This window comes from Zootoca vivipara, chromosome 6 (genome assembly GCF_963506605.1).
Source record: "Zootoca vivipara chromosome 6, rZooViv1.1, whole genome shotgun sequence".
NCBI lineage: Eukaryota > Metazoa > Chordata > Lepidosauria > Squamata > Lacertidae > Zootoca > Zootoca vivipara.
In genome coordinates, this window is record NC_083281.1 from 26,904,864 (window position 1) to 26,922,409 (window position 17,546).

At 45.3% G+C, this 17,546-nt stretch overlaps 1 protein-coding gene across 1 annotated transcript in view; it reads left to right on the plus strand.

Annotated features, from left to right (window-relative positions):
* The first annotated feature begins 2,208 nt into the window (after positions 1 to 2,208).
* The window catches only part of ATP4A (ATPase H+/K+ transporting subunit alpha), a 30,907-nt gene continuing 15,569 nt past the window's right edge, over positions 2,209 to 17,546 (plus strand). The window contains exons 1-10 of the mRNA XM_060275674.1: positions 2,209 to 2,421; positions 6,829 to 6,960; positions 7,642 to 7,701; positions 9,298 to 9,501; positions 10,124 to 10,237; positions 11,477 to 11,611; positions 13,544 to 13,661; positions 14,074 to 14,342; positions 14,850 to 15,048; positions 16,786 to 16,895. Coding sequence (XP_060131657.1) covers positions 2,410 to 2,421; positions 6,829 to 6,960; positions 7,642 to 7,701; positions 9,298 to 9,501; positions 10,124 to 10,237; positions 11,477 to 11,611; positions 13,544 to 13,661; positions 14,074 to 14,342; positions 14,850 to 15,048; positions 16,786 to 16,895 — 1,353 coding nt within the window. The 5' untranslated portion in view covers positions 2,209 to 2,409. The remainder of the gene's footprint in view (positions 2,422 to 6,828; positions 6,961 to 7,641; positions 7,702 to 9,297; positions 9,502 to 10,123; positions 10,238 to 11,476; positions 11,612 to 13,543; positions 13,662 to 14,073; positions 14,343 to 14,849; positions 15,049 to 16,785; positions 16,896 to 17,546) is intronic.

Below are 17,546 nucleotides of genomic sequence, written 5' to 3' on the forward strand. Positions count from 1 at the left end.
GTTTGCCCCCAACCTCCCTTGCCCACCACCATACGCCCATCAAGTGATACAATAGGGATATTTACAAGCTCCTGGTTTTCCCATCAGGAAAACTCCTTAGTCCTGACCGAGGACCTAATCCATTCCTGGGTGGTTTGCCATTGTCCATGAGATAACTGCCTGTCTGGCACCCATTTGCCAGGATGCCAGTGATTATCTCTTGTGCAAGAGGCTGCTGTATATGTGATCCCAGGTTTCAGGGATTATGCCTGCCCACATCCTAAACTCCCCCCTTGGTAACCATTCCTTTCCTGAACAGAACAAAGTTGGAATGGCGCAAATCCATACTGGAACGATTTTATATGACTTTCTAAAGTTTTCCCAGTGAGCCAGGCCCGGTACATACCGGTAGATACATTTATCAGTGAATTGTTATATTTGTTGAATAGAGATAGGGAAAAACTGTGATGAAGTGTTTTGTGGGGACATATGCAGGAGTGATTGTGTTGAGTTTGGTAGTCGGTGTGTGTGTATAATGTCTGCTGGAGGGGCAAACACCCCCCCCCAAAAAAAAAAAACCACCTTTACATAAATTCCTGTAACACAACTAACAGGTTTGAATTATATTATTATTATTATATTTCTATCAACATTAGTAGCTTATTAGTAGCTGCAAGGCAAACAATCCCTGGAAGGATGAGGAGAGTTGTACAATGCAAGAATGGTCTAAGTGAGGGCCAGCCCAAACATGAGGCAAATTGGGGCAACAGCCTTCGGGTGGCAGGATCGATAGGGGCAGCAGATCCGGCCTCCAAGGAATTCCCTGTCTCTTTCAAATCGGGAAGTGTAACATACCTCATGATGCACAGTGGGGTTTGTGTTTTTGGTTTGTCGGTTAAATAAAGCATTTAACGGGGTGGGGGGGATGAGAAATCTCTTCAGATGCTAGCAGAGCTGCAGAAGTCGCTTGCCCTCACACTTCTCCCATTCTCCCACTCAATAACCACAAACCGAAAGTTGAAAGTTGAGAGGCATACTCAACTCCAAATCCCACGGAAAGGCTGATCACGTAGGACGCTTGCTGCGAGGTTATAGCAGTTTCCATTTGAGGTGGTTGTGGCTATCACAGCTGTGGTTGTTTACCAAAGCTTCGTGCCAGAGGAAGGGAAGTGGGACGAAATTTGATTCATTTTCCATTTAGGTCACATTCAAACCATGCCACAAACCCCCTATTAAAAGCATTTTAAACAGCCACAGCTTCCCACCCCACCCCCACCCCCAAAATAAAGAATTCCGGGAGCTGATCTTTGTTAAGGGTGCTGAGAGTTACCTTGTATTTTTATCTTGCCTTGAGATCTTGTGATAAAGGATGCTATATGAATCTGATAAATATAAGAAATAGGGCAACCGCTAGTCCCCTCATAGAACTACAGTTTCCAAAGTTGTTTCACAACCATTGTCTCTTCCCGAGGAACTCTGAGAACCATAGCTCTGTGAGGGGAATCAGGAGTCGCTGATGGGGGAGGGGTCGCTGTTGACAGTCCTTCATGGCTCAGATGCGCAGCTCATAACTACTGGCCTACCGACCAGACCTTACTATTCCTGTCTCCCTTCTTGGAACCAGGGAGGGTATCTATAGCAACGATCAAGGGTGCTTACATGTAGGAATAATAATAAACCGCACCCCACATCTTGAAATCAAATCCATTAATCAAAGCACATTGTGGGGCCTGCAACAAAAAATGTTGCAGTGTGATGTGCTCGTGTTCTGGCCAAATTGGCACAAGGACGAGGAGGTATTAACAGAAATATAAATAAGGTTTGCAGAAATATAACCAAATCCTGGGGAGGGGGGAACCTAAAAATAGCCCAGTGAGAACTGAGCATGCCCAGTGGGGTGTGTGTGGAAAGCCAAAAGGTCTCTTCCAGCCACACATGGAGATGCCAGGGATTGATTTCAGCACGCAAAGCAGATGTTCTACCACTGAGCCACAGCCGTGCCACCGCTTTCCCCCAGAGCCTTGTATTTAATGGCACCAGCTCCGTCCTTTTATATGGCCTGTTCCTTCACCCCCCTCACCTTCAAGGTCTTTGCCTTCAATGCCTGGATATGTTTGCTCCAGAGGGAGTTGCCATGGGTGGGAAGGGGAGTCCAAGGTGAAGCCTGCTCTCCTGGGTGTTTGCTTTCTCCCGTCCGAGGCTGTCACCTCCTGGTGCGTGACTTCAAAAAAGCACGCAAGAGGGCTTGGCATCCCCTCTCCTTCCTGGGACAAGGTGGCACCCAGAGGAATTGATAAAAGGGGGACACCCAAGAGGGGTCACCGTTTACCCTCCCTGCGCCACAGAGCACCTGCAGCAGCTTCAGACACTCGAGACCCACCCGGGTCTGTCTTGTTGGCCTTAGAGAAGACCAGGCCCAAAGGAATCAAAATGGGGAAGGCGGTAAGGAACTTCTGCTTTCACCTAGACACCACCAATTTATAGAGGTTTTAGGGTTTCCATCTCTGGCCTCCTTTTTCTTGTGAATTCTTGATGATCTGTGAGCATTGTGGGATCAGGGACATTATACGTGATCCCACTTCCAATACTGGTTGTGGCTGCAGATGTTTCAGGGCAGATACACCACTTGGTTTCCAAACACTGAAGCCCCATAGTTTCCAGTTGAAATCTAGTAATTTTTCATACCACAAATGTTCTGTTGGGGGGGGGGTTGTTATCCCACTTTTGTTGCACTGTTACAGTGCAAGAACTGCCCTCCAGGTGGCAGTAACATTGGAGATGTGTTGCAGAACAGCTAATAAAGCAGAATGGTTTGTGGATGGCCCAGCCTGAACCCACCATTAATTCACTATTATTGCATAAATATCGCGGGGCAAAATAAACCAGCAAAGATGGTGAAGAATCTGGAAAGTCAAGTTCTACGAAGAACAGTTGCGTTGGCTCCTTTTAATTTGGAAAAGAGAAGATGAAGAGGAGACATGATAACTGCTTTCAAATATCTGAAATTCTGTCATGCAAAAGGGGGGTGACTTGTTTATTGCTACTTCAAGGGACAGGAATAGACTGAATGTATAGGAAAGGCAACAGAGCAGCTTTCTGCTATACATTAAGAGAAACTTCCTAATGGAATGAGTTGTGTGATGATAGTAGAACAGACTGCCTTGCAAGATGGCAGGGTCTCCTTCACTGGAAGTATTGAAGCAGAGGCTTCATCAGTCAGGGATGTTGCAGTTGCAAGATCCCTGCATTGATCAGGGGTTGGACTAAATGTCCTATATGGTCCTTCCAGCTCTGCATTTCTTGGTGTCGCCATCTTCTGGAGACCCTACCCACTCAATTCATGCATGAATCTGCAGAAAAGCAACTGTGCCAGAGTTAAGCCTGCACTCTGCTATTATGGCTTCCAAAGGTCCCCCTTGACAAGAGATGAGGGAGAAATCCTACCCAGTTCATAGTTAAAGGGAAATCCTGCTAACGTTCAACACAATGAAAATTAAGATATAGCAATTACTTTGAAATTCTCACTTCTCTGAATTTTTCAGTGAGGTTCTCCAGCCAAGTGATGTGTACAAAATTGCATTTATAGTCAAACCTTAGATCCCAAACACCTCCATTTTGGAATGTTTCAGCTCCCGAATGTTGAAAACCTGGAAGTAAATACTCCGGTTTTCGAACGTTTTTCGGAAGCCAAGGCGGCTTCCGCGTGAGTGCAGGAAGCTCCTGCAGCCCATCAGAAGCCACACCTTGGTTGTCAAACATTTCAGAAGCCGAAAGGGCTTCCGGAATGGATTACGTTCGACAACCACGGTTTGACTATAGTAGGGCACAGTTTGTATTAAAATGCATATAGGCAAAGTGATGTGGAAATGTGGAGAGCTGAAAAGAAGAGTGGAACATGAGAAAGTGAAATTGGCAGATTTGCTTCTTCTTGCCCTTGGCATCTTATAAATCACCCTGTCATGTTCGACATCTAGCTAGTGAAAAAGAGCCAACAGGGCGAGGTGTTGCCACCTTTCAATGCATGCTTTTAGGAAAAGTGAGAGTTCTAGTCCTTCTTGTTAATTGTTAATTGAATTGTTAATTGAATGCACCACCCATATAGAAGATTAGATGTTGCATAAGTTGAATACATGACAGCTGACAGACACAGCAAGGCTGAGAACAATCATGACAATTTGTAATATAGTTTCCGTCATTCTGGGTTTAGGAAGTTGAGCCAGTTGTTGAGTCTTGCACAGATGTAAAATTTCATCAGTTGGCTTCATTTCACATATCCTGGGGTTATCCAGGCAGTGAATTCGCAGCAGAACATAGAGCAGGGTAGAACTAGGAATCCAACCATCTGAGCAGAATCTCAGCTTCTGGCAGGGGCGTTAAAAATTTTCTAAACCTCATAACTATTAATTAACTTTTTTTATTTGTATGCCATCTTTCCATGGCTAAACCCATTCTCTTTTTTTTTTTTAAATATTTTTATTAATTTTCCAATTAAAACCAATTATATCACATTCAATATTTCAAATTATACACATATATATATCAATCAAACCGAATGTTATGCCAAATCATCTAAATAATTTATTTTTGGGTTCCCATGCTTCAAGAAATTGGGAATTCCTCGCAACTGTCCACTGCCGTCTTATTTCTAAAGTTCAAATCGTCCTCCAAGCTCATAATATTCCAAATCTTCCCCTTACAGTCACCTAGATGTTTTCCACTTTCATCCGATTGTTCCAGCTGCTGAGATAAATGTCAAACGAAGTTTCACAGATGTTCTTTCTCCTGTGTGAGTTAATCAGTCCAGCCTCCCCATAAATCTTCTTAGTGGAGCTCCCTGTTGCGACGGAGTAGCAGCGCCATCTTAAAAGGCTCAAATCACTTTCATTTTCTCTCATAGCCATGAAGATTTACGATTTATTTATCTTTATAGAATTTACAGCTTTTTCAGGCAGGAGACCCAAACATCCAACCATGAACTCTTGGTAAATTAATGGATCTCCTTGCCCTATAGCTGAACTTAGCTTCAGGTCGCTGCTCCAATTTAAAGTGCGTCACAGCTCATAAATCCTCCGAACGCGTCCAGAACTCCTTCCGTCTGACTAGGGGGGGGCTTTTCTCATCGGCAACTTCACATCTTTAAGAAATATGCTCAGTGCTATAAAGTTCAACTCACACAGTCTTTTGCTTCTCTTTCACTCCAAACAAGCCAGGACATCGCGTCCGGGAAGATACGAGGCAACAATATGAAGAAAAAATAAAAACTTGCTTCCCTTATCGCTCCGTCCCCATCAATCCTTCTTCCAGATGCCGTACATTCTTTGACTCCTCTCGCTCAGCAGCATAAAATTCTCAGCAGTAAACAGCGCTTCTTCCCCTCCTTCTGAAGTATGTCCATAGATTTAAGCCTAATTATCTTCTTTAACCATGGAAATCCCCGCCATGCAGATTAGCGTCCGGGAGTCCTGGCCGTCGTAAGTGCTCAGCCCAAGCTCCCCCCACTCCAAAAACAGTCGGAGTGGGTCTGGGGGCATCGCGGGCCAGCGGCCCCTCTCCGTAACCCCCGGAGAGGGTAGGGGGTTGCCATTTACTCCCCTAGCAACCGCCAAATTCCTTACGAAGGTCAGAGAGATGGAAAACAGGTCCGCCATTCCTGCAGGCGGAAACCGGAACCTCCATGGCTAAACCCATTCTCAAGGCGGCTTACAACATGAAAAAATGTGCATAATTTTAAAAGATAACAACAAAAGTGGTCATGAACAATAAATAAAACTCATCAAAAAAGTAAACAACCAAATGGAACATTTTCCACATACAGTGGTACCTCGGGATACAGACACTTCAGGTTACAGACTCCGCTAACCCAGAAATAGTGCCTCGGGTTAAGAACTTTGCTTCAGGATGAGAACAGAAATTGTGCAGCGGTGGCAGCGGGAGGCCCCATTAGCTAAAGTGGTACCTCAGGTTAAGAACGGTTTCAGGCTAAGAACGGACCTCCAGAATGAATTAAGTTCTTAACCCGAGGTGCCACTGTAACTCTAAAAAGATATGAAAATAAAGGTACAAAAAAATAATATCAACCAACAACAACCCCTCTTCCAACTAGAGAGAAGAATATGAGGAGAAATCTTGACAGAATTGCCATGTGTAGGGAGAGAGGAGAGAGAGAAAGAGAGATGTCCCACATGTTAAATGGGAGGGTTGAGTACATTATCCCACTGAAATCAGCAGGGCTTAAAAATCCTGGATCCTGAACCAGTCGAACTGATTTGAGCTGACATGAGCTTTGGCCAGAGTTCAATTAATTTCGGTTGCAATCTTAAATCCACTTACCGTTGGAGTAAACTGCATCCAACTCAAAGAAAGGATTCCCCACAGGAACCCTCACTTTGAGAAAATCTCCTATCTTGTGGAACTTGAATTCAGTCTCTACTGCAAGGGAGATAACTGTTCTGCTTGTTGGGTTTGAGCTCCGAAATATGATAAAAGACAGGGCCTCTGAACATGTGTGAAGTGCCTTTCCTTCCCATTAATAGTGCCTCTCAGCCTGTGCATTCCCCCATTCATGAAAGGCAGTGCCTCTGCACATGTGCAAAGTACCCTTTCCCCAGCAATTAATGAAAGACAGCGCCTCTGAGCATGTGTGAAGTGCCTTTCCCGGCAGTTGATAGATGATAATGCCTCTATTCATTTGCAAAGTTCCCTCCCTTTGCGGTTAATAAAAGAATGTGCTTCTGAGCATGTGCAGAGTGCCTTCCCCCGCAACTAAAGTTTCAGCTGATTACATCGCCATGGTGCTTCAGTTCAAGTTCCCGACTCTCTCTTTTTCCACCCCCTCACCCTTGGCTTCAGGACAAGTACGATATGTACTCGGTGGAAATGGAGAAACATCCTGGTGGGGAAATGGATGTGAAGATCAAGAAGAAGAAGAAAGGGGAAAAGAAGAAAGAGAAGTTGGAAAGTATGAAGAAAGAGATGGATGTGGTAAGTCAGGGTGGCTGAATGCTGATTTGGACTGAGGAAAGGGCCTTGCTTTCAGTCACACTTCCAGAACATTTATTTATCATATTTACCATCCTATCTATTGCTATCAGTGTTACTTGTTATCTGGAAAGGCAACGTGGCGACTTGGCAAAGGACGCAGGTTTAAATCTCTGCTCAGCCACCAAGCTCATTGGGTGACCTTGGCAGGGATGGCTGCTGCTTTAAGGGGGTAGGGTCTCTTCTGCTCTTAAGGGCCCCTGTAGGCTTACCACTGAGCCTCTTGGGCTTGCCAATCGGAAGGTCAGCAGTTCGAATCCCCATGACGGATTGAGCTCCCGTTGCTCTGTCCCAACTCCTGCCAACCAAGCAGTGCAAGTAGATACTGTAAATAGGGAAGGTAAACAGCATTTCCATGCGCTCTGGTTTCCATCATGGTGTTCACCAGAAGCTGTTTAGTCATGCTGGCCACATGACCGGGAAAGCTGTCTGTGGACGAACACCGCCTCCCTCGGCCTGAAAGCAAGATGAGGGCCGCAGCCATCCAGGGGTCCTTTACCTTTTTCTTTTTTTATCTTTTATGTGGTAGCTGTGAGCAGCAGCAGCTGCAGACAGTCCCTGCTGCCCGAGATCTATTTTCCTCCCCCCTCTGAAGCCACATCTTGGGTCTGCTTTCCCTTTTAGGACGATCACCAGTTGTCCATAGAAGACCTGGAGCTCAAGCATCGGACCAGCGTCTCCAAGGTGATGCCCGCTGGTTTATAGAGGGGATATGCAACAATCTGAGTGTGATGGAGTATTGTCAAGGGTTGCAACAGTAGTCCTCCTGATCTGAATGTTTGTGCACCATCTAGTGTTCAAACAAAATATTACAGGGATTTCAAAAATGTGTCCAAAACGTCAAAATTCATATTCAAAGGGCATAGTACCTCACAACACCAGTGGCATATTATGCTTCTTCTTTTTTCTTTTTTCTCTTTTTATTTTTTATTTTGACAAAGTAATAATCATAAATAAATAAGAATAAAAATGTGCACCCCCACTCCCGACCATTCCAACCTCCCAACACCTCTTGCGATGGTTTGACCCCTTTCCGTTTAAACAGTACAAATTCTACAAACACCTTCCATATCTCCTCAAAATCTTTCTCCTGCATATTCCCCATCTTACCTTAATGGCACATATTAATATATTATCATTAATACCGGTAGCTATATCCCATACCTCTTTATACCATTCTTCCATTTTATATTCACATTGCCTCTTCCACTTCCTAGCTATAATAACTTGTCAATAAATTTGTGAGCAAGTCCTGCCTAGCTTGTGAACCTTCCACCCCATTGTAAATTGATAACAGTGGTACCTCTGGACTTTATATTATGCTTCTTAAGTACCGGTAATAAGGAGCACTTAAACTATCCAACTAACCTTTTTTCTAAGAGAATTCAATTGTTGTGTTTTCTTTTGACTCTTCTGGCAAATATTGTGCTACTATGTCAGAACTTTTAGAAACACAATCCGTTTGAAATCAGTTCTTTTGCCATATCGGGATTTGATCTCAAGGTGCGTTTTTTTCAACCGTGCATTTTTGTAAAAGAAAATTTGAAGAAGCTTTCCCCCCACCACAACCTGCATTTGCTTTCATGCTCTCTTTGGAAGGCGCTTCATAGTCTTGGGAGTAAACGAACATAAGGACAGCCTGTTGGACCAAGCCAATGGCCCATGTAATCTTGCATCCTGTTCTCACAGCAGCCACCCAGATAGCTGTGGAAAACCCCTCAAGCAGGACCTGAGCACATGAGCCTTCTCCCCTCCTGTAGCTTCCAGAAACGGTTGATTCAGAAGCACGACTCCCTCCAACTATGGCACAGCCACCAAATGGGCTTTGGTGTTTGCCTGAGCTTGAGTCTAGACTGAGGATTCTGAGCTCCAGTGTTCTAATTCGATACATGTTGTCCAGTCACAGAACATTTCAGGATTTGGGCCTCTGCCATTGGCCATTGAACTCTGAGTCGTAATTCGCAGTTTGGAAGTTTAGACAGCCAATGACGTTGGGAGTGGGAGTGGCCCAGGCTTTCAGAAATGTATATAAGCAGTTGCTTTGCCTCTGTTTCCCAGTTATGTAGTTCAATAAAGGTTCTTGCTGCTGTGCATCACTATTACTCTGTCTTACCTCATGGGAACCCATCTACACTTAAGGGAGGTAGCCTTTGGGGACCCAAATATTTGGGAGCATCAAAGCAGAGGACAGGCTAGGGACTCGGGATTGTCTATTCCCCAACTCCAGTCCGGGGGGGAAGTATTTCTAATGGTCCTGCCTCCCCTTCTCTCTACTTCCAGGGCCTGACCAGTACTGTGGCAGGAGAGATCCTTCTTCGTGATGGCCCCAACGAGCTGAAGCCCCCCAAGGGCACTCCTGAGTATGTGAAGTTTGCCCGGCAGCTGGCCGGGGGGCTGCAGTGCCTCATGTGGGTGGCAGCAGCCATCTGCCTCATTGCCTTTGGCATCCAGCTTGGGCAAGGTGACCTCACCAGTGCAGACAATGTAAGTGCCAAAAGCAGGGCTGAGAGAAGCTGTAGGCCAGGGGTTCCCCAAACTAAGGCCCAGGGGCTGGATGCGGCCCAATCACCTTCTAAATCCGGCCCGCGGACAGTCCAGGAATCAGCATGTTTTTACATGAGTAGAATATGTCCTTTTATTTAAAATGCATCTCTGGGTTATTTGTGGGGCATAGGAATTCGTTCATATTTTTATTCAAAATATAGTCCGGCCCCCCACAAGGTCTGAGGGACAGTGGACTGGCCCCCTGCTGAAAAAGATTGCTGACCCCTGCTGTAGGACCCCCAGGTGTGACTGGACTACAACTCCCATCATCCCTGAGCTTTGGCTATCCTGGCTGGGGCTGATGGGAGCTGGAATCCTGTGATACCTGGAGGGCCCTGTTGCCTGTTCCCCTCTGCATCCCTGACTTAAATGATGTTAGGAGGAGGGCACAGTGGCAAGAGATAAAACTGGTGAGTGGAAGGTTGTCAGGTTCAGGTCACCCAGCAGTGATGCTCCAATAAATGCAGAATTTTAAAATGGAAACTGAAGGCGTAACAGCTGCTGGAGTGACAACATTCTACAGAAAGATCATAGGCCCTTTTTTGCTTTCTTCCCCAAATAGCTATACTTGGCTATTGCTCTCATTGCTGTGGTGGTCGTGACCGGCTGCTTCGGCTACTACCAGGAATTCAAAAGCACCAACATCATTGCGAGCTTCAAGAATCTAGTGCCGCAGGTAAGGGGGAAGTTCCTGGGTACCTGCTGTTGCAAATGTGGCTGAAGGCACACACAACTGCAGATCAGGCTCCTGTATTTTGTAGGAGTGAAACTGGCAATTCCAAGCTCTTGATTTTATCTTTTAATGAAAAATAGCCATGGGAGACTAGAGGAATATAAGAGGGAGCATTTGATCATTTCTACTCCTGCTGCACCCAAATAGTTGAAGGAAAGAAATCATAGCTCAGCGGCAGACCTCATGCTTTGAGTGCTTTCTTCTGTAGTCAGTAACTTATTTTGTTAAGAACAATTAAATGAGGAAATTCAGAGTTCCCAGTCTTCTCTTTATCGTCTGGGGAAGGGTTTCTGTTAGCATATGGAAGGAAGAATTAATTGCACCAAGAAGGAACCTTAAACTTGTTTTTATCCTGTATTTTATTTTGCAGACTGCCCTGAGATCTTGTGATGAAGGGCTGTATATAAATCTAATTAATAATAATAATAATAACTTTGATCCCAAGCATATTCAGGAGATGCTGATGGGTAAACTGTGAGATAGCTACAAGACACCTATGGACTGTGGCTAATGTCATAGGTATTCAGCTTCAAACACCAGCAGTGGGAGAACACCAGAACCAGAATAAGCTGTAATGTGCAGACAGCCTTGGCCAGGAAACAAATTACCAGCCAGTGCTGCTATTTCAGCAGACATGCTGCATGATCATGGTAGCAGCCTCACATACAGTGCATTACAATAGGTAAAGGTAAAGGTAAAGGTAAAGGTAAAGGTAAAGGACCCCTGGATGGTTAAGTCCAGTTAAAGGTGACTCTGGGGTTGCAGCGCTCATCTCGCTTTCAGGCCGAGGGAGCCAGCGTTTGTCCACAGACAGCTTTCCAGGTCATGTGGTCAGCATGACCAAACCGCTTCTGGCGCAATGGAACACCGCGACAGAAACCAGAGTGCACGGAAACGCTGTTTACCTTTCCGCTGCAGCAGTACCTATTTATCTACTTGCACTGGCATGCTTTCGAATGGCTAGGCTGGGAGAGAGCAAAGCGAGCTCACCCCATCGCAGGGATTCGAACCGCCAACCTTCTGGTCGGCAAGCCCAAGAGGCACAGTGCTTTAGACCACAGCACCACCCACATCCCACATTACAATAGTCCCATCTGGAGGTGTGGTCTGATTTATCAAGGTGTGGTTTAATTTATAGGTTTCTAAGTTTTAACGTCTGGCTCTTGCTCCTCCCAACCACAGCAAGCCACAGTGATTCGAGATGGCGACAAGTTCCAGATCAACGCCAATCAGCTGGTGGTGGGCGACCTGGTGGAGATCAAAGGGGGAGACCGAGTCCCAGCAGACATCAGAATTATCACCTCGCAAGGCTGCAAGGTACGCAAGACCTTTTTTTGGGAATGGGGAAAATTCTAAGCAAATGCTACCTTCTCACAAGCTTGTGCCTCTGCTGCCCTCTCCTGGATGAAGGAAACCATAAAGTCTGGTTTGTTTGCCTGGGGAGTAGATAAATTCAGGGAGACAAGACTACTGTTATAAGAATTTCAAGGTCTCAAATAGAGAATAAATATTCATAAATGCACACATATCTAAATATATGAACCATGTGCCTGACATAGTATGGGAGAACAATCCTGAAGCCATTTTGACTGTCCCAGTGACTCTCCCAATTTCTCTCTGCAGGAAAAGAGGCAAATGGAGAAAGGCTTCCCATTGTCTTTTTGCTTGCAAATCCTGTCTTAAGGGTGTATTTGTGTACTATGAATAGGGTGAGCCTGTGACCTGGATTCAGGAACTAAAGTATTAACCATCACAAAAGAATGGCCAGGCTGCCCAGGTAATTCAATCAGTGACCATTATCAGGTATCCTGGCAGACAGGATTTCTGCTGTAGATGGCCTCCTCTGCGGTAGACCACCTTCTTCTGTGATGGATGGATGAAGTTTTAGGGGGGTTGTCTTAGGCTACAGGGTGGGCAATTTCAAAAGTCTATATAAGGGCTTGCGCACCATTGTTCTGGGTTCCTCCTCCCTCCTGCATGTGGTAAGTGGGGACCCTGTTGTAACAGTTCTTTGAATAAAGATCAGGCTTACTAGCAGCTTTGTTTCTCAATATACTCTGGTTGCCCTCTGTTGTTTTCTCCTACCAATAAGGAACCCACTTAAGGACTCTATACAGGCTCCAGAATACCCCATAAGGGAAAGGGAGCAGTTTTTCTTATAACACTACCAATGGCTACAACGTACCACTTCCACTATCTGAGGCAGTACGCCTGTTGCTGGAGAAAGACAGTGAGAGAAGGCTCCAACCTTGCTTGGGGACTTCCCAGAAGCATCTGGTTGGCCACTGTGAGAAGAAAGTGCTGGATGAGATGGGACTTTGGTCTGATCAGCATGGCTCTTCTTGAAATATTCAGTGGGAAGGAAGCTGACGTATTACTTGCCCACTTGGGGTATGTGAATCCCGATAGCCACTTCTATGCAGTTGCAGCAGAGAAGCACAGTGCTTCACCCTTCCCGCACCAGCCACTTTTACCTAAACAAATCTCTCCCTGCCAGCGGATTTTCACCTATCCAGGTGTCCAGACTCACCTGTTCGTTACAAGCACAGAGCGCCATAGCTGCCAAGTTTTCCCTTTTCTCGCGAGGAAGCCTATTCAGCATAATGGAATTTCCCTTTAAAAAAGGGATAACTTGGCAGCTATGCAGAGCGCTCAATTTTGCTCAGAATACACCCACTGAAATTGATGGGCCTAAGGTGATGGTGTCCTTTAATTTCCAAGTGTCTACTCTGAGGCTAACGAACATTAGATTAAACCCACCTTTCTGGAATGCTGGATTGGAGCAGGCCGGTAAATTTCAGGGAGGAAAGCGAGGGGTGGGGAAGGGCTTTTGATATTAATATCAATATTCGTTAGTCCCTTTTCTCACTAAGTGGCGCAAAACAAATTACATTTATAAAACCAAGGGGGGAAGCAAAAAACACAGTTATGCAGATATGCCCCTCTAATAGAGGCCACCATGCCACCCTTCAAATTAAGGGCCAAAGCCCAGATAAAGAGAAAAATATTTGCCTGTAACTTAAAAGTACATAAAGATGGTGTCAGGTATGCCTCCATGGTGGGGAGAGCGTTCCACAAGCAGGGGGGGGGCACCACTAAAAAGGCCGCTTCTTGTGTCCCATGGAGAGGGCACACAAAGAAGGCCCTCAGATGATTGTCTCAGTGAGGACCATGTCAGTTCATGTGGGGAGAGGCAGTCCATGGCAAATAGCCACATGCATGAATCACGCTTCTCTCTCTCCCTTTCAGGTGGATAATTCATCTCTGACTGGGGAATCAGAGCCTCAGACAAGAGCCCCCGAGTGCACCCACGAGAGCCCCCTCGAAACTAGAAACATTGCCTTCTTCTCTACCATGTGCTTAGAAGGTAGGAAGGTGTCCAATGTGCGTGAATGGGTTGGCAGTGAGTGTGTTTGTGTGTGAGAGAGAGAGAATAATGTGTGTTTGTATGGAGTGCATATAGTATCTATATTACGGTCCTACTTACTCTGGGTTTTGGCGCTGCCCAGTGCCAGTATGCAGTCTCTGACCACTTTCCTTGAGGGCCTTCATCCTGAGTGAGGCAGCGGGAGGACCATTAAAAGCTGCTCAACCATCGCTGCTTCCCGTGATCTACAAAGCTGGCAGGGCCTGGTCCAAATCCACACAGAGTCTTTACGAATGGTTTCTCATTGTGAAGAATGCACTCTGAGGGGCCTGGCCATCTGGACACGCCCCTACGTAAAGAAGTTGGGGGGGGTCCACATTTATGAACTCATACCAGCTCTGTGTCCTCTCAGGCACAGCCACAGGTATCATCATTAACACTGGGGACCGTACCATCATTGGCCGCATTGCCAGTCTGGCTTCGGGTGTGGAGAATGAGAAGACGCCCATCGCCATCGAGATAGAGCACTTTGTCGACATCATTGCCGGCCTAGCCATCTTCTTTGGGGCCACCTTCTTTGTGGTCGCCATGGTGATTGGATACCCTTTTCTTAAGGCCATGGTCTTCTTCATGGCCATTGTGGTGGCATACGTCCCCGAGGGCCTTCTGGCGACTGTCACCGTAAGTATCGCTTTCCCTCAGTTTTAGGGCAGAGGTGGGGATCCTGTGGCCCTCGACATGTTTCTTTTGTCTGTCCCAAATCTTCCAACATTCAGCTTCAGTGGATGTCTCAGAGTTACAGATTTATGAGAAAGAGAGAAAGCTAAATTCCCCCTATCCACTTTCTTCATACTATGCATAATCTTCATAGATTTATCATGCCTCTCTTGCTCATTTTTAACAAATGTTGCATACACACTATTCCTTTGAAGCACATTCAAAGCAAATTTTGCCCCTCAAAGAATTCTAGGCATTGTAGTTTGTCCAGGGCTGCTGGGAATTGCAACTCTCTAGGGATAAACTACAATTCCCAGAATTCTTTGAGGGGAGAAATGTGATTTAGTGTTATAGTGTGTGTGCAGCCCCAAAGCCTGAAACATGGTAACCTTTCCTTCATTATATGTACGTTTTTTCACCTGAAGTTTTCTACATTTCCCTCTCTCTGTCTTTGTCTCTCTCTCTTCATAGGTTTGTCTTTCCCTCACAGCCAAACGCCTGGCCCGAAAGAACTGTGTGGTGAAGAACTTGGAGGCCGTTGAGACACTGGGCTCAACTTCCGTCATCTGCTCTGATAAAACAGGGACTCTCACTCAGAACCGCATGACTGTCTCCCATCTTTGGTTTGACAACCAGATCCATACAGCGGACACCACAGAAGATCAGTCAGGTGCAGAGTCTGGGCTTCACAAATGCTGGGCCAGAGGCACTTGTGTCCGAGAAACTAATGGATAGGGTTGGCCAGGAAAGGCAGGGTCAATTGATTTAAATAAGGAATGAGAAATGTGTGTGTCGTTGGACTACAGTTCCCATCATCCATGGTTATTGGTGGAGGCTGATCTATTAGGGCGAATAGGGCACTGCTCCACCATCTTCAGTCTTCTCCCAGTCAGCCCCCACTTGCCTGCCTTCCTACTTAGAACCAGTCCAGCAGGTGGCCATGGCTGTAAGCTCCCTCCTCCTCCATCTCTATTTTGCCTTGCCCAGTAGGGAAGAGGATAGGGACAAAACCAGAATTGGCTACCTCTGCCTACCATTGACTCTGGCGCCATCTACTGTTGGCCTCCCATCCTTCCACCCTACCAATGCCAATAGGCACCTGCCACCCAGCACGACCAATCATATCCAAACACAGCCAGAAACTTGCTCCTTGATTTCAGAAACCACCATGCAATGTCACCATGTCAATTGTCATTTTAATTTCAGGTAGGTAGCTGTGTTGGTCTAACACAGTCGAAATAATTTTTTTTAAAAAAATGCCCAGTAGCTCCTTAGAGACCAACTAAGTTTGTTTTGGGTATAAGCTTTCGTGTGCATGCACACTTCTTCAGATACTCTGAAACAGAAATCGCCAGACCCTTATATAGAGAGGGAGGGTGAGTTGGGGTATTTCTCAGATGGGTAGTAGGAGATGGGTGATTGACTCAATGAGTATGGTAAACCTGTTGACGACTGTTAATAACTGCAATTAGTCCTACAGGAAAAAGCAAGAGATAGTATGCAGGTGTTTCTGAAATTCTTTTGTAATAAGACAGCTGCTTTGGTATTTTGTATTGAATGTCCTGGGAGATTGAAGAGTTCTCCTGGTAGTTTCTCTGTCTTGTGATTCCTGATGTCAGATTTATGTCCTCCCTCTATATACAGTGGTGCCTCGCTAGACTAATTTAATTCGTTCCATGGGTCTTTTCTTATAACGAAAAATTCGTCTAGCGAATCCCATAGGAATGCATTGAAATTTTTTTGAAATTTTTTCCCCATAGGAACGCATTAATTGAATTTCAATGCATTCCTATGGGAAACCGCGATTCGCTAGATGAATTTTTCATAAAACGAATTCGTCTAGCGAGGCAACCTCCGCTCGAAAAATCATTATGTTAAGCGGAAATTTCGTTAAGCAGGGCATTCGTTAAGCAAGGCACCACTGTATAAGGGTCTGGTGACTTCTGTTTCAGAGTACCAAAGAAGTGTGCATGCACACAAAAGCTTATACCCAGAAGAACAAACTTTGTTGTTGTTGTTTAGTCGTGTCCGACTCTTCGTGACCCCATGGACCAGAGCATGCCTGGCACTCCTGTCAAACTTAGTTGGTCTCTAAGGTGCTACTGGACAATTTTTTGTTATTTTAATGGAATGGTTGGCCTCCCTGAGAGTCTTGGGTAAAGTGTAGGGACCACAGGCACCTCAAATAAATCAATAATATCTGAACTATAATGGACACCAATATACAAGTTCATGAGAATCATTAAATGCTTGCAGTGAGCAAAGCCTCTGAGGCTAATGTCATGGCCCAGGCTGGTTCATATGGGTGAAAGGAATCCTTTGGATAACACATTCTTAAGCTGTTGTTGATACAGAAGAAACTATCAGTGCCACCTTCCCTCACTCTGTCTCATTTTGTACCTTTCAGGGCAAAGTTTTGATCAGTCCTCTGAGACATGGAGAGCTCTCTGCAAAGTAGTGAGCCTCTGCAACCGCGCCTTTTTCAAATCAGGCCAGGATAGCGTCCCTGTCCCAAAGGTAAGGAAGAGCAATGGGATATGGCCGGGATACATTTCTGCTAGTAAATGTGCAGTCCAAACATACGCAATGCAGCAACTTAGCTGAAGCCAATGTTTCAAATAGCAATTTAATTAATATTTGCTTAAAATAATAATATACTTTTTAATTAAAGCAAGAAAAGCGACTTAAAGAAAATACATCAACAGCAACAACAACAACACAACTACACATTAGGCTGGTACAATAAAAATAGAAGCCTTTAAACACAGAATGACATAAAAGCCATTACTCTCATGGGTAGAATGAATCTTCAGGAGTAATGATATTATTTATTATAATATTATTGAATCAACCAAATCCATCGATAAGCAGGCAGAGGCACTGATGAACTATTATTATTTATTCCATTTGTGAATTGCTTCCCATAAAGCATCCTGAAGTGATTCACAATATAATATAATATATGGAAAACACTATAAAACCCATCGTCTACAACCTGCTTGGCAAATGCTCAGGGACGATGGGAGGTGGTCCAACAGGACCCAAGGACCCAGGGTTGGGGGGAGACTGCATCTCTGGGGCTTGTGTCAAATCAAGCCTGGGGGAGCCTGCAGCCTGCCCACCATGTGCAACAATAGCGGGAGGTTGCCTTCTTGTTATGCTCAGAGA